This window comes from Halichoeres trimaculatus, unplaced genomic scaffold (genome assembly GCF_033239565.1).
Source record: "Halichoeres trimaculatus isolate MK-OKI-2021-1 unplaced genomic scaffold, fHalTri1.1 fHalTri1_scaffold_14, whole genome shotgun sequence".
In the NCBI taxonomy this organism is placed as follows: domain Eukaryota; kingdom Metazoa; phylum Chordata; class Actinopteri; order Labriformes; family Labridae; genus Halichoeres; species Halichoeres trimaculatus.
Genome location: NW_027437192.1, coordinates 24,157,438 through 24,170,351, shown reverse-complemented (window position 1 = coordinate 24,170,351; position 12,914 = coordinate 24,157,438). Strand labels below are relative to the sequence as shown.

Below are 12,914 nucleotides of genomic sequence, written 5' to 3'. Positions count from 1 at the left end.
TTAACTAATAACATTTTAGATGCCAATAACTTTGTTACAATTAACATAATTTACTAGTTTTTTCATCCTGTGAGTTTTTCCAGATTTTTGCCCTATATGTTTTTTTTTCTGAAGCCTGTAAGGTTGTCTAATGAAACACTAAAGGTTTCTGAGCTTTTACTCCTCCAAACGCTGCTGGTGTGATACAGACGGCTGTGGCATGAGACATAACATTTCGCTGACATATTGTCTCTGCCACTATCGTGTTTTTTTCGGACAACAAACAGACAAACACGGAACACTAACAGATCATTGGCAGTGATTTTAACTGAATACAGGGTGACAGTTCGAACTCAGAGCCTGAACCACGACTCAAAAAACTAAAAACTTTTGGGGCAGTTTCTCGTACTACAGCGTTATCAATCCAAGATAGGATTCATGAATCATTTAATGCTGTTTTAGGATATTTATCAGCATCACGCACAAGGAGTAAAAACAACTTGTCCCAGCGGACCAACATGATGTGTCACTGGACAGCGCTCAGGCTTCATCCTCAGAACAAGAGTCTAACAAAAGTATTTTATAGCTACATGTTTAGTGGTCAAGGAAAGTGAAAACAAACTTACAGCGAACTAGCACAATGCTTGTATCTTTCCCATCAGCAGAAACACCTGCTGACATGACAGCAGGTCGCACCAGAGCAGGCTGGCTATTTATGACTCAACTCCGTCAAAGCTCTGTCAAAGCTCTTTAAAAACTTATATTTTTTGTTGGCATATATTTTATTGATAACGAAAATAATACAGAAGTTTATTGGTTTTAATACTACGAGGCTATTAAGCTCGTTAGACCATAAAAATCTGTATTTTAGCCGCACCATTGTTTAGGCCGCAGGGTTCAAAGCATGTGAAAAATGTAGCGGCTCATAGTCTGCAAACTACGGTTTCAGTTTGCTTCAAAATGTTTATTTTGATGTCACTACTTTTGTAAAAAAAAATGTTTGTATCACATTTTAAGTTTTGAGGTTGGACCATAGACTCTTACCTATAGTGATGTACAGCCTGTGTCAAAAACAGGGTAGCCATCATCATGCACACCAGCTGTTTTACTTTCTGCACTCGGTAACTGTTTACTTGGTCACGTCACTGACTCGGTGCTACTGGCCTTAAAGGTCTGTTTTCAGAATGGCTGTGGCAGAAACGTGTCTTCTCATGTCGGGAGAAATAAATCTCCCACATAGATTAACCACTACTTGGACTAAATTATGTATAACAAGGGTTTACCGCGGTATTGCAAAATTCATTTAGTAAAATGAAGTCAAAGGTTTAATGACAGTTTCTTTAGCTGGTTTACTAACTTGAAATCCAAACAGTGAATCTTCAAACGTCACAATTCTTAAAACTCTTCATCCTTAATGTTAGTGAAACACCCATACACTGATGTTCACATGTGCACACAGTCAGGCTGCTTTGTATTTCTTGGGGGAGTTCATTTCTGCATTCTTCAGCCTCCCTAAGCAGAAGTGATGGGAGTTGCCAGCTTTTGTCCGGCCCATGTGTAGAGAACAGGAGGCATTGATTGAATTGCTGCTTGACAAAGCAGAAACTGCTTATTGAGCTAATGCATCTACGTGTTGGGATCGATCTCGCAATGTCACTTCTAAATGCATAGCAGGAAGTCGGAGAGGAAGGCTAGATGCACAGATAAAGGAATGAAAAGAGGACAGAAGTTAAGATAGGAAGAAGAGTTTTAGATGTTCAGAGGTGAATGGTTAGATTTCTTGACTATTTCACATTGAAGCAGGTCAAAATAAAAACAAAAGTCACTTTTTAATCAGTTTGATTTCTTTGAGTATTTTACTGAAATCTAATTTAGAGCCAGGTGCTGCAGAAAGTGGAGGTCCTTCGTGATGGTGAAGTTGTAACCTCCCTGAACATCAATGACTGCTCATTACTCCTCCTGTTTGTCCTCTTTCCTCTCATCCATCCATCTTGTTTCTCCTCCCCACTTTCCTTTCTTTCTCTTATACCACAAAAGACCTTCACCTTTTTGTTTGAACAACACTTGATGAGAATATTTTTCCTATTGCACTGACAATCCTCTGTTAAATCACCTGATGAGGGAGAAGTTGTTTTGTTCCTGAGCCTTTGTCTCCAGCTCTTCTTTGCCTTGCCCTTTTCCTAACCTCACTCTATTCCTCAAGACTTACTTCAGGGGCTCATTCTTTCTTTTAACTTTACTCTTCTTACTTAAGAGACACTTAAAATCCTTTTAATGTCTTCTTCTTCAGCATCCATCTTTTTATTAAAAATGAAAACATTTCCTCAAAAGAAGCTTTTTTTCCCCCACTAGGTTTGAGAACTTCATGGTCTTGTTACTTGACAGCACAAGCTTTTTTATGAGCAAGTTTGTGAGAAATAGGTTATACAGTATGCAACACATTATAACTACTCCATCTTCCTGAGAGAGGGTGACAAATTGAGGAACAGGATTGAAGACACCCAGGAAGAAAGCGTATCAGTCTTAATGTGGTCAAAGGTCACCCCACAGGGGACACACTTCTTACCGTCTTCTTCTGCACTGTCTTCCGTCTGAGTCACAGGGAAGGAGAGCTTATGAAGAGAAAAGGAGAGGAATACAGGGTCGTAAGCAGATGATGTAAGGGGTGAACGGTGTGATGGATGGCAGGACTCTTTCCTCGCTGTGTGTACGTGCATGCAAGGATGCGTTCGGATGCTTCGGCTGCTGGCCAGTGCGCGCTCCAGAGAGGGATGCATTGATGGACGAGGAGCATCCTTTGCCGTTTCAGCAGTGGAAGTGCTTAAAGCATCTGGGCCCCAGGGACACGGCGTGTCACCGTCTCCCATCCTGGTGACTTATGGAGCTGCCATGACAAACACCCAAGGGCTCTTGTTGCAGGTTTTGGCTGGGGAAGGGGGTTTGGATGTAACGGAGCACGTGATGAGGCCAGACCCCTGGAAGGAAAGGATCTCTCTGTACTGAAAGAAAGAAGCTGCTCAGTGCTGCTACGGTTTTAAATGAAGGCTGTGGAGCTTGCAGAAGAATTAGTGAAACACTTCTGATGTATGAACGGCTCCGCAGGAGAGGAAATTAATGAAGAATAATGTGAAGTCACCTTGCAAATATTTAAAATAGTTTCCTCATTATTCCTCTCAAGCTCTGTGTTGTGTGTGTTTGTTCTTTGTCTTTCTTCTTCTCCATCACCTTTTTCAGCCGGCAGGTATAAATGAAAAGAGATTGTGATAAACGACTTGAAAGTGCACAGTGTAAAAGAGGCTGCTTATTTTTTCATACACTGCTGCCTTTGTTTCCTGGTTTTGACTTTGTTGGTGCATAAGATTCTTCTGCTGAATTATACATGAAAAGAGATGTAAGATTTGCAGAAATTCATATTTTCACTGCAAAAACTGATTAAGTGTTTTTTTTGGTCTTATTTTCATTAGAAAATGTCTTTTTAGAGCCACATTAACCTGAACAGTCCAGAAAAATGTCTTCTTTCATGTTATTTAAAGACAAAAATAAGGTCTGAATTGCTTGTAACAAGTAAGATAAAATGTTACAGTAAAAGTGAAAAGTTACTAGTATTAAGACATTTTTCTAGTTTCAGGCAAATTTTTCAGTAATTTTTTCTTGAACCTTTGGATTTTTGTTTGTAATTGCTGCAAGCAATTCAGACCTCTTTTTTGTCATTAAATAACTTGAAACAAGACATTTTTCTGAACTGATAAATTTAATGTGGCTCATATTGAGCATAATTAGACATTTTCTTACTTAAAATAAGACAAAAACACTTGATAAAATTTCAGTTTTTTTGTAGTGTTGTGTGCTTTAAAATTGACCCTGCAAAAACTGAAATCTTATCAAGTGTTTTTGTCTTATTTTAAGTAAAAAAAATATCTAATTATGCTCAATATGAGCCACATTAATTCAACTGGTCAGTCCAGAAAAATGTCTTGTTTCAAGTTTTTTCTAAAGACAAAATCAGGTCTGAATTGCTTGTAACAAGTAAAGAAAAAAAATAAAAAATAAAAATACCAGTGGATTAAAAAAAAATCCTGAAAAATTTGGTTGAAACTTGAATAATGTCTAAATACAAGTAACATTTCTCTTGTTCCATTGGCAGATTTTTTTTTACTTGTTAAAAGCAATTCAACCTCGTTTTTGTCTCTGAATAACTTGAAATTAGACATTTCTTATGGACTGTTCAAGTTAATGTGGCTCAAAGTGAGTCTAAAAAACATTTTCCAACTGAAAATAAGACAAAACAGTTGATAAGATTTCAGTTTTATGTTGTGTCGTGTGCTCCAAAAACTGCATGTTTTTTTTGTCTTATTTTAAGTAAAAAAACTGTCTTGTTATATTTCTAATGATCCAAATTTGACTTGTCAGTCCAGTTAAATGTATTGTTTTAGATTATTTAAAGACAAAATAAGGTCTGAATTGCTTGTAACAAGGAAAAAAAAATCTGCCAATGGAACAAGAAAATTTTGCTTGAAAATTAACTAACGAATAGAATAATCTCTTGATACAAGTAAAGTTTTTCTTGTTCCATTGGCAGATTTTTTTTTTTACTTGTTACAAGTAATTCAGACCTCATTTTCTTCTTTAAATAACTTGAAATAAGACATTTTTAAGGACTGTTCAGGTTAATGTGGCTCATATTGAGACTAAAAATGCATTTTCTACTGTAACTAAGACAAAAACACTTGATAAGATTTCACTTTTTTCCTGTGCACTCACATATGAATCTGTTTCTGATGGGTAAATAAGAGGTCCATTTTCAGGTGTAGTGACCACCATAAGTGCTGCTGCCTCAGTGCACAGTCATTTCTTTATCCTGTGATGTTTATTGGTGAAAGATAAATTCACATTGTGGGAATAAAGACTATATGGATTTTGAAGCTGGTTAGGAGAAAGTATTTGCTACTTCGGTGCTCTCAGCATAGCTCTGTTCTTGGGATTGCACCAGTAATGGCACTTTTAGACTTAATTTACTGCCCAAACTAATAACCTGAAATGGAGAGTGTGATGAGAAAATCGCTCACATGCACACACCCACACACTCCCACACACACACTCATACACACATGCCTGCTCAGGCTTGCACATCTACACTCTGACAGAGCTGTGCCCTCAATCAGTTTTAATGCAATGAAATCAGTCATCCTGTTCATCTCTTTCTCTCCGTCACACATTCACATACTTTTCCTCTTTAATCCTCATAGCTCCATGAATTTCCTCCTCTCACATATCTGCTCTCATTTTTTTTCCTACAAAGAATTTGCTGTTCTCGCAGCAGGCGTGCAGACTTGTAATAGCAGGGAAAGCGAAGGTGAAAGTAATAACATTATCAGTGGCTTCATTCCATTTGGATGTGCCAGTTATCCATTTAGCAAGCATCACGGACCTGGCTTTGGCACATTGGAAAATTAAAAGCAGCCAGTGTTACTGTTGATTGTTACACCTTCTTTTTAAAGCTGACCACCCTCTTAATGCCTTAAACTGCATGAGCAGAGGGGGTCTGTTGATCCAGTCACACTATGTCACAGCCAGAGGTGTAAAACAGTTTCCCACATGGCCGTGGCACAGCTGTGAATCCTCCGTCACAGCAGCTAATATGCTAATCAGACAGAGTCCTTGCAAGTATGCTAATCAAGACGTGATGGAGGGGAAGCTGTTATATAGAGACCTTGGCTTGCTGGTAAAAACAAAGGCTATGGCACAGTGGAGCCTGAAAGTAACAAGTCATTCTGCAAACAGATAACATGATTTAGCCGGAGGAAAAACATCCCAAAAACTAACAAAGTTCTTTGCAAAATAAATCAGCAATGAGTCATTTAGGGTGGCATCTTTGAAATGTGAGCAGGTGTTCAATCTACAGCAGATGATGGAAAACACCTGCTGTCAAATCACCAATTGGGAGGTGGTTACAAGTGCAACAAGCAACTGCTGTTCATGAGTGAGGCACTGCTGATTTTGTCTCCTAAGAGCTTCTTTAGAAGGTATGTAAATGTTGCAAGATTAAAATGCAAAAAAATCTTCTGAAATATCTGCACAGAGTTTTAAAGTGATCTTGAAAAAGTCTCACATCTAGATATATGCCTGATCATAATCCACTCTTCAAAATGAGATTATCAGCACCAATACAAGTTATTTCGAAATGCTATTTCGTAGCTTGTCGATCAGGTTGGGCTGGACCAGATTCATTTACGGCACATTTAAGTCCCTAAGAGAGATCTGTGTTTTCTCTACTGTAAACAATTTCTTGAACTGTTTTGTAGTGATGGTGGACACTGGAGCTGGACTGTCAAATATAAAATGAACAGAAGAGCAGATGAAAGATAAACAGGACAGTGATACAGCCCGAGCTAAAGGCTAAGTGATAATGTCCATTCTAACTCACAGTCAGCAGTTATTCTGCAGTGGTCTGTTCAAACTTGAGAGTCTATCAATAAAATGAAGAGTAAGGTTACGTTAGCTCTGCGTGGTAAATGTCTGGCAGGTCTTAGCTAACCATGATTCACTTACGTTCCACATTGCTGACATGTCTTGGAGCACTTCCAGCTGCGCTAAATATAAATGGCTCCTAAACTACAAACAAACTGACAGTAGCTGCGTTTTCATTACACTTTTTCATGAAATAAAAGTGATATTTCTTAAGTTTTGATAAAGAACAATTTTGCATTGCCAGTGTTTCCATTACAGCTAGAACTGCGCACATCTTGAGCAAAGTAAAACATAACATAACGTCTGGATGCTGCACTCATGATGATGCGGATTCTTAAACATTAGTGTTTTTATTCAATGGTCAAACTGTCGGCTATGATCACACTAACTCAAAACAGGCACGAACAAAACACTGAATCAGCTTCAGCTCACATACTCTCACTCACACACACCTACCTCTGCCCCTCCCTCCTGCTGCTCTCTAACCCGTGTTCTGCCGAGTTGTCCTACCCCCGCGAATCGTCCTACCCGTAGGATGAAATGACAGAGTTATCTGCCGAGCTGTCCTACCTCCTCAGAAAATGCTACAGTGCGATTCCCGTTTCTTTTGTCTTGGTTTCTATTCTTTTCAAAGGCCTTTTCATGTAAACAGACCACTTAACAGCGGGAAGTCAGAATGTGCTTCCACATAGATCTATGTGTACGACGTTTCGGCGCAAGAAAAAAGCCTGTCAAATCACACTTCCACATATATATTAGCAGGTAGGATGATTTGACAGTTAAAAATACCCTGTCAAAGCTAGCTGACACGCAAACAAAAGTCATGCAAAGGCTAGCTGACACGCATGCAAACATGAAAAATTCAAGAAATTGGGATTAGGTTGTAGAAAACACTAATTTTCACCGTTTTCCTTAATAAACAGCTGATCGGTAGGACGATTCTGTGCTGTTGTCATTCAGGCGATGCTGTTGACTCATGGGCATGCGCAGTGACGCAAAGTAGGACGTCTCGATGGGTAGGACAACTCGACAGAACACCGGCAGCCGTCCTGATGCCTTCAATATTGACCGTCAAAAACACAAATATCTGCAGTGAACACATTTCTTGAACTCCAGAGTCCGTATGTGTGGCAGTGGACACTTACGAGGAGGTCAGGCAGGTGCGTTGTTATGACATTGTGACATGTTTCTGCGAAAAAGGTGTATGCATTGCACCTTTACGAGAAACTTCAAAAACGAAACTTCTGAAAAACCACCTCAACTTAAAAACTTTTTATCGAAATTTAGGAGGTTTTACGAAAATGTGATGTTTCCATTACCATTTCTTTATTTTGACAGTTACGTTTTGCACAATTCTAGGTGTAATGGAAACGCAGCTAGTGTTTACTTGTTGTCATGCTAGCCTACAGATATATCAAAGCTCTGGGCTGCCTAGATAGCCAGCTACTACAACATTGTTTTTTTGATGTCTCATATCAAACTGTAGCACTACACAACAGTACTGATACATAACTTACCTCTGCACATTGTATCCAGCAATAAGTGGTCAAAAGAACATAGAAAATTTGTTTTATAAAGATCTCCATTTTATTCCAAAACAAACACACGCCTCACTAAAAGTAATTCACGACAGTGTGCAGAGACTCTGGGCCAGAAGGTGGCAAGGGAGCCCAATTAAAACAGATCTTCCTCATAGCATCTTTAATAGTCACATCATCACAACAATGTGTGTGTGATTTTGCCTAAAGGTGATGTTGCAATCCACTTCAAAATGATAGTCCTTGCATCCTTCTAAACTCTGCTGGATTGACATTTCTAGATTAAAGCTATGTGTATGTTTGCTTTTGTGGTTTAAAATCAGGATATTTCGTAAAAATTTTCTTCCTCAATGAAAAATATAAAAAAGATCCCCTAGGGAAATAATTATCTCAAAATAACTAGCCATTTTTATTGTCTTGGTGTTAAAAAAAAATAAAAAATTAAAAAAAAATGGGCTGGGGTGTTTTGTTTGTTTCAAGGACTAAACCTGCAGTGCATGTATATATTGTTATGATGTGTAAATCACTCTTGCCAAACAGTGATCTTTTGTTTCATACACCTGTGACTGCTTTGAGCCCCATGATGAACCATGTGAAACAAGTGGGAGAGGATTAAAGTTTTCTTTATAGGAAACAGACTCCATTTCTGAAAGGATGAAACTTTGTAATGACATCTTTCCAATATTGTGCAGCTCTTGTACAAACACTGTCTCTCACGGGGGCTGGCTTTGTTGAGGAGGCCTCAGTGGATGACCTTTGTTTTTAATGTCCTTTCTTATAAAAATCCCTTGACACCTTTCTATAGACAGACACTCATAAAGTGATCCAAAACAGTCCGAAAGACAACAGTTAGACGGCTCATGTTGCCTGACCTTTACAGCTCTGGTTACTCTTGAGATGGGTTTGGGCCCACAAATCACAGATATAAAATCAAGCATGTTGTTTTGTGTGATGGGTCCACAGAAGATAAACTGTTTACAGTATTTTTTATTGACTAGCCATTTGATGGTACAGCTCATGATGTGAGGAGGTGACTGTTGGGTGGAATTATTGATCTATCCTTGTGACACCCTGAAACTATAAGCTGGATTAGAGAGGAAACAAATGTGAAACCAAACATACAGAAACATATTTTCAGCAGTTCTGTGTTTAACACATGAAAAAAAGTTTTTTTTTTTTTTTTTTTTTTTAATTTACATGTTGTGCCGCTTATATCAAAGTACCTTTTGTAGGTTTTGATGAAGCTTCAGAGAGCAAACATGTGCTTGAAGTGTGATGTTGAGGTGACAGGAAGCTGCAATGCTTTGTTGGGATCATTCTGTCCCCTCAGGACCAGTTCAGCCTGCTTCCTGTGTAGAAACAGGGTCTCATCCAAAGTCCAGCACATGCTCTGGCCAGCTCCCCCTCTGTATGGGAGTGTGTGACCGAAGCTTCATGTGCATGTGTGTGTCCATTTATAATTCACATTTGGTCATGCCAGCTTTCTTCATATTGCAGGGTTTATTGTTTAATATGCAATTAGTTTAAACCATCATCTCAAGCCTGTAAAGAAGCTGGAGTACTGTATGCTAAGCTGAGCTGTTCACTGTATGTCATCAAGGAAAACAGAGGCTAAAATTGTATGTCCTCTACTGCATGACTACAGTGAGAGGTTCAGGAGCAAAAGATTGGCTGAACTTCCTTTGAACTTAATTTGCATAATAACACACAATTAGACAAGGTTCTGTCAATACTGGGCTCGCTTATTTGCATGCACGAACACGACCAGACAAGCTGCGATTATAAACACAGCATCCATGAATGACTGACTGAGTGAAATGGTAACACCGAGTGCTTCAGGGAGAGACAGAAAATGTAAATGTACTAAAATTGATATTCATATAAATGTTTTGTGTATCTTGAAATTCTCTGGTTGGCAGTGTGGGTTAGAATCACTTAATCCTGCTCAGAAATCAGCATTTCGGTAGAAGTTAGAAAGGCTTATTTTGGAATATCAATAAAGCAAGTCATTCCCAAGGTCAGATATGTTGTCATAAGCAGATGGCTGAGTGTGAGTAATCACCGTCACCAGACACTTCAAGTGCTCTTCTCTCATTTTCCTCCTCTTGAAAGTACAAACATGATGCGTGATGTCCTCTCTCTGTCCCCTCTGCCTCTCTCCAGCTCTGCCCAGCTACACTTGTGGTAATCCTGGACAGCTGCTCAACGGCCACCAGCAGGGGTCCACGTTCAACATCGGGGACAAAATTCGCTACAGCTGCAGCCAGGGCTATGTGCTGGAGGGTCACACCACCCTGTCCTGCCTCGCAACTTCAGCGGGAACTGCTGCATGGGATTTCCCTCTTCCCTACTGTAGAGGTATGAAGAATGTTCAGTGAAAATATATCATATCACTGTTTTCTTCCTGCATTTTTCTGCCTCCAACCTTCATAGGAAATTGTATTAAACTGGGGACTGTCAGCTTTTCTCAAGATAAGAGAAATACTGAGAAATGATTGCTTGAATACTGAGAGTTTGTCCATCTGTCTGTTTGTCTGTGAAGAACTCAGCTAAAAAATTAACAAATGGATCCGGATGACATTGTCAGGAAACGTTCAAAATGGTGTAAGAAAGAAGTGACTGAATTTTGGAGGTGATCCGTATCACTGTCTGGATCCAGGACATTTTAAAGGATTCTTTATCATTGTGAGATAGAGCTGTTTTCACCATATGTGTATAATACTCCACAATAAATGGTCAGATTGCTTTGGAAAAAAATTCAAGTCAAGGTCACCATAATTTCTGACTGATCTAAAAGTACGATCCAGATCCTGGAAATATTCTGGATACCAAGATCTGGAATATGAAATATGTACTGGGTCATCATCATTTTCAACACTGTCAGGTAACAAATTATCATACAAACCTGCAACTAACACCAAATTGTAGCAGACAGTCTGCTGAAAGGGAGTATAACATTAAAGTAAGACTGAAGTGTTGCGTGACAATCGCAATATGCTTGGCGGAGATCTGTGATCTCTGAATGCTTTTCTAGATGAAATACGGAGAAATAACATGATGAATTATTATTACATTTAACTAATATTTATGAATTAACATTTAATTCTGTATAATATATTCATTTCCTTCCTCTGAAACCCCTTTAAATCATCATGCAGTTTATGACAGTCTTGACCTTTTCTCAGTGTGACTGATGTAGATGTTTCTATTCACCAAACAATAAAACCCATCCTCCAGCCCACACACACGCTGGCATGAATTACTCATGCCCCCACATGACCTGACAAGCATTTCTGTGGTTATACTGATATCTTATTTACCATGACAGGACCTCATGTGTTAGCTCCCAGTCAGGTGCTTGTGCCAGTTGTCCTTCCCTCACAGTTTGCAAGCACCCCGCGGCAACGACACCTGCCAGAGTGTGTTTTCTGACCCATCCTGACAGTACTGGAAAATATGTCTGTAGGCAAATGTGATGCTTTTGTACATAATTTTAACTTTGTGTGAAAGTGAGTTCTTACTCAGCTAAAACAAAGGAGAGCCATAGTCAGTTTTCATGTCCATTTTTTGGTCTATTTGCTCTGTTTGCTGTGCCTGTGTGTCCATGGAGCCGATGGTTTGTGTCAGTGTGCCTGCTGAGCAGGACGCTGAGACCCTGAGCCATCTGCAGCCAGGCCGGGAGTCAGGATGCCCACATAGGAGCACACATGGCTGGGCACCATGCGCCAGCACTCTCCATACCCACCCAGTCACAGCCTTCACTTTACATCTCATAGAGAAAATATTGTTTGTGCATTTCAAAACCTCTCCTTTGCAGTTTCTCACTGTTTATGCACGCAAGTATCATCCAGCTTTCCTCCTCCTTTGCTCCATAACTCTCTTTTTTATTCTCCTCCCCTATGCCCGCCCAGGCTCCTGAAAAAATTGCTCAAGCACTAAAGGATGTGATTATGCTACCTTTTCAGCAGAAATTACACGCCAACAAGTTTTAGAAACTGGCAATTTCCCCTGCGAGTTAATTGAGGTCTCCCAGTGCCACATAAAAGTCAGTGTGTACACCTGAGTGCTCTTTCATAAGAATTGTTAGTCACTCCAATTATTGAGGCTGCCCATATGTGTAAAAGCAGAGCTGTATCTGTACTGTGAGGGTGGGGGGAGAAAATTTTGGCACAGCCCCTGTTCTGGACTCTGGAGAGGGCAAACTTGCCAGCACTGTCAGCCATAGATGATAGCCAGCCACTGATGGCACAGATAATGTTTTACATTCCCTGTCTTATGCTCATCTTTTTTTTTCTTCAGCCACAGTCTCCATAGGATACTTATAAGTGATTTAACAACACTCTCCCATTCACTTTCTGACACTCTCTGTCTACACCATTTTTTTTTTTTTTTGTCTGCTCTTTCACAAGTATCCCCTTTTTGCTGCCACATTTCTTCCTGGAGACAGGTTTACTTCTGACAAGGTCCAAATGTCACTGCTTAAACCTAAAGCATCCTACAGATTTACTCATTTTTGGTGTGTGCACATCAGCTGTAGACGTATTGTTCCAAATAGAAATTTGCTTTTTGGTGTACATGTGAATGTATTTTCGAGTCATATTAAACATGATGTATTCAAACCTTGCATGCATTTCCCACATCGTGCTTACCATGACACTCTCCTCTTCAGTGAACACCATGACAGTCTAAGTGACAGCCTGAAAACATGTGCGGCTCAACCATGGGAACCATCTTGACATCTACAATTGAGTCAAGGGGAAAAAAATGTAATAAGCTTCTGCACCTCACATATTGAAGTGTTCAACAGCTATTTGGTTTCATCCAGTATTGGGTATATCATTTTCAGTTTTGCGCTGTCGTAGAGCGCTCGCTTCTGCCACAAAATATAGAGAGCGGCAGAGAGAGTCAAGGTGAAGGGTAGAGTTTGGA

General features: G+C 39.6%; 1 protein-coding gene across 1 annotated transcript in view; it reads left to right on the top strand.

Annotated features, from left to right (window-relative positions):
* csmd2 (CUB and Sushi multiple domains 2) overlaps positions 1–12,914 on the top strand; it is a 280,511-nt gene that overhangs the window by 85,686 nt on the left and 181,911 nt on the right. Inside the window, exon 4 of the mRNA XM_074686270.1 lies at positions 10,149–10,343. Coding sequence (XP_074542371.1) covers positions 10,149–10,343 — 195 coding nt within the window. The remainder of the gene's footprint in view (positions 1–10,148; positions 10,344–12,914) is intronic.